Raw genomic sequence first — 8,312 nt, 5'->3', positions numbered from 1 at the left:
CCCCCGGGGGCTCGGGGCCGGCCCTGGCGCCCCGAAACACGAGGGGGACGTTTCCCAGTTCTGCAGGGTTTCAGCCCCAAAGCTCCTCTGCTCACTCGCGGCGCGCAAGCGGAGGGGGAGGGGGAGGCTTAGCGAGGGCTTGCCATCTCTCCCTCGACTCGCACTGTACAAAGCCATAAGCGGTTTTGCTCCTTTCTTCCACCCAACGTAGGTACGAAGAAGGGACTTTTTCTCTGAAACGTTCATGAAACACATTTTTCTAATACTTTTTTCCGAAACTGCTGGAAGTGCTTGAATCCCTTAAAAAAACAGCTCAAACGGAGGAGCTTATTTTTCCTACACATCGCAAAGCATGTCGAAAATTATTTTCCCCTTGGATTTAAGACGACAGAGATGGCTTCCTTCTCCCCTTCAGCCCTCGCCCATCCCCCCGCAATTGTTAATATAGATAGCACCGCACTTCGGGGGGAGGGGAAAGAAACGGGGCAAGAAAAGCTCAATTTCCCTATAATATCTACCGACCTCCCACCCTCTTACAATCATACTTGTAAGCAACCTTGGCTTCACTTTGACCACTGTTTCATGGTCGCTGCTTGCCGTTGTAATTTACATAGGCATGTGAGCACTCAAGCTTTTCCCGTGCCACCCAGCCTCCTCCCCTTTTAAAAATGCCGGCTACCTGGCTGCATCGGCAGCAATGCCTCTGGCCTTGGATGCAAACTTCAGGCTGCTCTGGCCTGGCTTATACCCCTGCACGGGCCTGCTGTCACTCATTGAGCCTCTGCCACTTGGCGTCCCTTGCAGGCGCCGCAAGTGTCCTGAGTATATCGCTGCATTTTGGGTAGGAAGTGGAGGCATTGGTGTGTCTAAAAGTCATCTGTACTGGTAGAATAGTGACAAAGTCAGTCACCCAGCCAGTTTTCTCGCCCCGGTTATATGCAGCATAAAGCTCTAATTTTGAGAAGATTTTGCATAGATTTAACGTGTGGCTGGTCAAATCCTTAGTTCCGCTAGTTGCCTGTGTTTTAGACACTAGAGGAAGGTGTGTTAGATAAAAGCTTAAAATTCATAATGCAGAAGGAAGGCATGATCCATTCTTTATAAGAACAAGAATTTCTGATGCGGATTATGCTGTGTTGTAATACCGTCCTTCTTGTTTCTCGCAGGATACAAACAAAATAACGAAATCAAACCTTTTTTCGCTCTTTCAAAATGAAATGTGATTTTGATTGTACGTCTCTTCACGCTGGGTTTGCACCACTGAAATCTGCTGTAGAGAAAACAAGTCTGGAAGAATCCTGCCCCTTGAATTATGAGGAAGGCTTTTGTAAAAGCTGTGCTGAAGAGCATCAGAAAATACTCCTTAGTGACTCATACCATGCGGCCACCAGAAATCTAGATCTTGAAGATGAAGGAAGACCTGTACATAACAAAGAAAACAAACAAGTAACTCAGAGACTTGATGAAGGTATCTATGAAATGGAGGCACTGGAAAACAGTAAATTTAATGAGGACAGTGGTTATTCCTCTATGTTAAGTAACCAATACGCTGATGCAATAGAACACGAGGATAGTATACCTTTGGCTGGGAATCTCTGTGGCACACCAAAGCATTGCCTCATGAAGAACCAAAACCAAGCACCGTTTTCAAAGAAGACTTTGTTGCCAGTAATCCATTATGAAGAAATGATTTGCTCAACTTTGAAAAAAAGTGGTAAAAGAAATCTCAAGTCTTGGGCTGCCGTAGACAGAATTGTTTTTAGGGGAAAGGTTGAACTTTGTAACCTAATTGGAAAGAAAATGGGATTAGATAGAATAGACATTCTTGCCGAACTCTTCCAAAAGAACCTGAAGCATATATTAGCAAACATTTTAAGGCATCTCGGTGAGATGGATTTAATACAGTAAGTATATTGATCTCATTGTATTTCATTGGGAAAGTAAACAACCTAATCAGATGGCTTAAGAATGTTTTAGATATGGGGCTTGTGACATTTACTCAATGGTTAGTATTATGTATTAATATATTAAAACATGAACTGTCAATGTAAGCCACGATATATATGGAGAACGTGTCTTTTCCCTAGAAGGCAAATTAAAGACTACAATTGTGAACGTATCCTGTCTTCTACATGAAAGAAAAAGATTACGTGATTATTCCCACTATTAAATAAAAACTTCTTCCCTTTCCTAGGAGGTAACTGATATGTTTGTATTGTCGTTGCAGTTTTGCCAAAGTCAGCACAACATGGCAGAAGATTCTACAAGAAGATAAATGGATTTTCCAAATGTATAGTAAAGCTGTGAAAAACCTTTCTGTAAGTTTCCACACTTGTTAGATATTTCAGGCGTAAACCGGCAGTGTCTTTCTGCTATTTCAGGACTCCTCCCAGCCTTAAGAGATCACAGAAGAGTTTCTTAGATTGAAAACATTGTCACGGGAGTGTCTGAGTTTGTTCTGTTTAGGATGCCCTGTCTCAGGTGTTGCTAGTCACTTCATTGTCTTTGGAGCCCGAGGAAGGTTGACTGAGAAGGTTACCCGAGGAGAGATGCAGATGTTCTCAAGAGCTTCCACATGTCCCACGTTACAGAGGAAGGCAGGAAGGAGAGGGGCAGTTCCAGCACTGCCTGCTGGGCAAGCCCTAGAGGCTCTCGGCAGGGGCATGCTTACTTCAGCGTCCCCACTGATCCAGAAGGGAGAGAGACTGAGAGAAACCACTCAGCTGACTGTGTGACTCAGGTTCTCTGCTTATGCTTTCTAGCAACAGTCTCTGAAGTGCAACATGGTGGCTACAGAAAGCTGAAAAGCTTTTTGCACTGTAAGCTATTCCTGATGCCTATTTGTCCTATGAAACAAAAAAATACAAGATCCAGCCACACTAGCATTGCACTTTACCAAGGCAGGACTCTTTTAAAACACCAGGGGTCTTTTTCTTCCTTGAGAGATGGAGAGACAATGAAACAAGGCTTAGGATCTGCCACAGAATAAGGTAGTCAACTAGTTTGAATTTTATGTAGTATTTTACAGTGCTAGCCTGTTGGGATTAACCAGCTGGACACCAGTGAACATTCATCCCATAAAGTTTGATTTCCTCCCTGCCATTGTATGCTTTTTTTTTAACCTGAACCGCAAACTTAGAAAATTGGCGGGAGGAGTTTACTTCTCAGAAGGAAAACTTCAAGCATCCCTGTTCACCATAAAGAATTAGAAATATTGCTTTGTGCTTTAAAACATTGCAGTGACTAGGCTACATGCTCTGCCTAAATAATTATGATGCGTTAATATGAAAATAAGTTGCATTATGTAATAGAAGATGGTTGGTTTTATGGTCTGAGCTGGGGGTCTGTTCTACGCATTTATAACAGTAGTGACTGAGAAAGCTAAGATAAAATTGGTAGCATACTACTTGGTAAGACGCTTTATTATTGGAAACCTTCTAGCCAGAAGGAAGGATCAAAAATAAGTTGTTGACTTCTATTAAACAAAAAGTCAGTATCAGAAAAGTCTCTTCTCAGATTTTATTCTTGTTTTTCTTTTCATTAGAATGGCATTAAGGCATCAGAGGATGCTGCAACAAGGGAGTATGTTCTCCACCGAGCAGCTTTAGCTTCCATTCAGAAAGCAACCCCACCAAACAACATGATTAAAAAAGGCACCAGATCCAAAGCATCTAAGAATCGCAGCAGGCATATGGAGTTTTCTGAGGTAACTGGTGGTTTCCATTCATCTTTAATTTCTCACATGTTGTCTGGCACACGATCAGCTTGTAAAGCATTTTTCTGAAAGTAGTATCTCCAGTTTGAAGTGCTTGTAACTCTTATTAGTATGGCTGCCAGATTTTGCTTATTGAGGCTATTTTAAGACAATGTCAGAAACTAAGTGGAGAATATTGATACACTGGGATGTTCTACGTCTTTCCCCACCCCCCCGGGTGTCTAGGTACCCTCAAAATGGCTTAGTGATTTTTTTTTTGGCTTACATTTTGGCTTGGATTAGACATGAAAATGTTTAATCATTTCCTCTTAGTTTCTATGGGCTTATAACGAATCACATGTTTTCCAGATAAGCAATCCCACAAAAACTGTCAATTTTGCTTCAACACTGATGGACAATTTAAAAAAAAAAAGACCAAAGACTAAATAGTTCTTTTTTAAAAATTAAACAAATGAATATTTCTCCTGTTCATTATATGCTTTTTTCCCAACTAATTATCTGACATTAAAATAGCTTTTTTAACTACGTATTTGTAGTGTGTCACACATTTGGAGTTACTGATAACTGCCAACAGCCTAGGTTTCCCTTCACCTTGTTATTTTTCTTAAACTTTTTTATTTCCCCACATATTAGTGCTGGTCTACATTGCGAGTGTCTTATAAGACTTTTAAAAATGTTTACTGAAAGTTTTGTTGTTTGTTAATAAGCAACAGATTTTCCTAACTAGAAAAAGTTTTTATACTCAAGCTTCAAAAGTCGTGTTCTGCAAATTGGTGCAATAAGAGAAGAAGATATAACTGCACTGGGAAGTATGATCAAGCTGCTCTAATACTACTATATAGTACTTTGTAGCATTAGGAATCTGAAAATTCAACTGTACAGTGAAGTAGCAGTCTAAATTTTTTTTATAAATACATATATGTCTATACACACATATTTAGATTATAGAAACATTTTGCTTTTAACAATTGAGTGATATAAGGTGTTATACAGGTCTATAATTTTCTAATGCTGAATGATTTTGAATGGTGAATCTGTTTCTGTGTCAAAAATGAATTAATTGGAGAGAAGTAGGAATTGCTTCCATTGGGTGTCTCAAGCCAAGAGTCCCACAGCTGAGATTTCTGGACACAGCATTGGTCACTTTTCAAAAATGTTAATGATTTAAATGGAATTCAGGTTTATTTTCTCTTTTTAAGTAAACGTTAACTAAATCACCATCCTTGGATGAGGTTTGGAGGATTCAGGAGGGCTGTTTTTCTTACTGCTTTGCATTTAGTCTGTCTGTCCTTTAAAATTTAAAGAATTTTAAATTGGCTACCTCTATTCCAGTCCAAAGTACCTGCAGTTATATACTGATTATTCCTGGTCAATCTCCATCAGAATTTGATACAGCCAGAATTAGGCTAAATTTGTAATTTATCTCTCTAGAGTAGGAGAAGTTATAATATGTTTTGTGGCACTTAGATAACGTCAGGGAAAGTTTGGGGTGTGTATTGTACCCTCCGCTCATGATTTTCTTTACACGCTTTTTCCAACAGGCTGCGAAGACCTTGAAAAACACTGAAAGCCTTAAAGTCTGCCATCGCTGTGGCTCACCTGCAAAGTATGACTCCTATCTACAAAGAGCGACGTGCAATCGTGAAAGTTGTGGCTTTGACTTTTGCACAAAGTGCATGTGCAGCTATCACAGCTCCAGTGACTGTATGAGTTGCAAACCAGTGAAACCCAACTCTAAGCTAGGGCCGCTTCCTGGGACTAAGAAAAGCAAACAGAATCTACGGCGATTGTGATCCATCCATCCCAATACAGATTGCCAGATGTCCCCAGAAGTTTTTTTAGGATATGAAGTTATCCACAAAGAAAATCAAACAAGAAAATGCTTTCTGCTATTCTATATTAAAAAAAGGGTTAATTTTATTATTCCTCTGTACTATTTTGTCGTGTTGAAATTCCTAGGAATCATCACAAATATCAATTTTAAAAAGTCTTACTAATCTATACATTTAAAAGAAAATTCTGGATATGGATTCTAATAACATTTTAAATATTGTCCTGACAATTTGTCTGTTGTGTTCCAGTCTTCAAAACACCCCACAAGAATATTGAACAAAACAAAAGTCTTGGCAAGTAGCCTTCCATGTGTAACCCTAGCAATTCTTGAATGCCAGAAGGGGGAAGCGTAAACGGTGTTTTATTTAAATGTTTACTCTTGGTCAAAAGTCTTTTAAAAGCATTTATAGTGAGAATGTCAAGTGAGGTGAGTGACATCCCTTTTAACATAGAATTATGAGGGAGTCTAGATTTTATGATTTTTTTCTCCAAGGCTTTGCCTTAATTTTAAAATGTGAAAGTTCATAATACCATTTTCTCTGATAGTTTACCTTATGTGAATCTTAACTTGTTGCTCTTCCTTCTTCATTCAGAAACTGCAGGTTTTCCTTGAACTGAGGTGATAACCTTTCCAACTTAAAAAAAAAAGTACTGTATCTTGGCTATACTGCTAAAAAAATACTTTGCCAGTTTTTTCCAAATAGTAAGATAATTTTTTTATATTTGTATATATTTGTAAATACTACTTTAAATATTATTCATGTTTGTCTTGTAAATGTGAAAATAAATTACTGTTCTCAACAACTTGGTTGGCAAATCTGGACTTCCTATTTATCATCCTAAAAGACTGCTTTTCATGCTCATTTCTCAAGTTTTCTAGTATGTGCTTCTTAAATGTTGATTTAACATTATGTTAACATGAACAGCAAATCTCCTGTTTTATGTAAAATGTACTGAATCCATTCCTGTGCTGCGTTCCTGCAGCTTACCTAAAGGCTCATAGCAGTAATTGCTGACAGTTTCTGAACCAACGCATTCAATGGAAAATTTTCTATTGGCTGAATTGATGTTGCTGTTGCAGAACTAGCTCACTGTCAGTAAAGTCTTGGTGATTCCACAGCAAAGAAAGGCAAGCTTTCAAGAAAAGGATTGATTGTGGAAGTGTTTGGGGTTTGGGTGGGGTTTTCCCGTTAGTAAGTAGATAACTGACTGGAAGGCAGCATTGTAGGTCCTGCTCCTTGAACTGGGACAGCAGTTGTATACTGCATGGCAACTTTTCCTGCATTTGTTAATTTTCTATTTGTGACAGCAGCGGTAGAAACAGTTGAGCAGGACCTCTAGCATTCTGCTTTTATGTGGCGAACTTAATCTCCTAACCTAAACCTGAGACTTAAAATAAGAGGCTGGCTGAGTTATATTAAGAACTTTCATTCCATAAATCTTTCGTCTATTTAAGTCCACTTATGGATGTGCTCAAGATCTGAGAATGAAAGGTAGAAGCCTTCCATCCTATTATACCTTGTTCTGGTAATTAGACCATACCATCTTTACCAACCAGTCCTGCAGGCCAGAAGGAGAATGGTGTTTGTATAGGAAGTAACAGCCCTCAACTACTGGATATTGGTATACTATTGAGTAGTATTGTCTCCAGCATTGTTTGTGAGACAAGGAAAAGGCAGTGGTCAGGGGCTTAATATGCATGCAACCACAGTGAGTCTGTTAGTAGGCTGTAGGCTGAGCAGAGATAGATAAGAAATATTTTAAGCAAAAGTTTGTTATAAAATTTTCACCTGTGTCTACTGACATTCCTGCATCCTGAAGAGCACAGATATCTTAATGTGATCTGGACAGAACTGCCCTTTTGTACATTGATTTTGAGAAATGTGGCACAGGCATCCACACTCGGACTGGTGTTGCAGAGTATGATACATCTTGAATTAAAATTTGTGTGGATGTTACAAACTTAGCAGGTTTACCTTTTCAGGTTTTGAGCTTACTAAGGGGAACTAGCCACTCTCTAGTAGGCCAACAATTTGTACATGGAGAGAGTAAAGAACAGCTGCTTGTTCATTTGTTTCCTGTAGAAATTTAGAATTTTGAGGAAAATTCCTTGTTACCTCCAGATAAGGGGGAAGAATTGGACTACATGGTTTCAGTGGTCACAACTGGAGATGAACAATATGAAGAAGCAGGCATTTTTCGCTAACTTCTGAGTGATAAGCGGCAACTACCTTCTACCTGAAACCTTGATGGAAAGGTCAGATTACTTGACTTCTAACGAAGCTTTGGCCAAGCTGTAATGGGTCTGCTGCAAACCGTTGTGGCTGTTTCTTTCCTCTTGCCCGACCATTTTTGTCTTATCCTGATCCTCAGACCCTTGCCTACCAGCTTTAGTGTTAATAATCAGAATAGATATTCAAGATCGCAGCCTTCAACAGGTGGGTGACAGCTCCTTAAGGACCTTGACCTGTTAACAATGCTTGCAATTTTCTTATCAAAATTTCTAGAGAGAAGTATGGGGATCTGTGGTGGCCACACAGCTATTTCTTCCTGTATGGTAATCTTGCCCAACAGCTGAAACCTTGCCCAACAATGCTGAGCACTGGACCTGAATAAAAACTATGCATCCTACTGAAAGCCACAGGATTGTTGGTCTCCTCATAAATAGCTTCAGTGAATGGTGTATGGCAGAAAAAAACAGAGTGGACAATCAGTCCCCACCCAGGCATGCTGGCATCTACTGCTGAGCGAGAAAGCAGCTCCT

At 39.6% G+C, this 8,312-nt stretch overlaps 1 protein-coding gene across 1 annotated transcript in view; it reads left to right on the top strand.

Moving 5' to 3' along the window:
* FBXO5 (F-box protein 5) overlaps positions 1-5,508 on the top strand; it is an 8,888-nt gene extending 3,380 nt beyond the window's left edge. The window contains 5 exon segments of the mRNA XM_009324149.1: positions 1,167-1,196; positions 1,198-1,904; positions 2,228-2,318; positions 3,545-3,706; positions 5,257-5,508. Of these exon segments, the coding sequence (XP_009322424.1) occupies positions 1,167-1,196; positions 1,198-1,904; positions 2,228-2,318; positions 3,545-3,706; positions 5,257-5,508 (1,242 nt within the window).
* Positions 5,509-8,312: the final 2,804 nt, after the last annotated feature.

The sequence above is a fragment of the Pygoscelis adeliae genome, unplaced genomic scaffold (genome assembly GCF_000699105.1).
Source record: "Pygoscelis adeliae isolate BGI_AS28 unplaced genomic scaffold, ASM69910v1 Scaffold105, whole genome shotgun sequence".
Classification (NCBI taxonomy): Eukaryota; Metazoa; Chordata; class Aves; order Sphenisciformes; family Spheniscidae; genus Pygoscelis; species Pygoscelis adeliae.
Note: the sequence above shows the minus strand (reverse complement) of the source record. Positions and strands in the feature narration are given on the sequence as shown.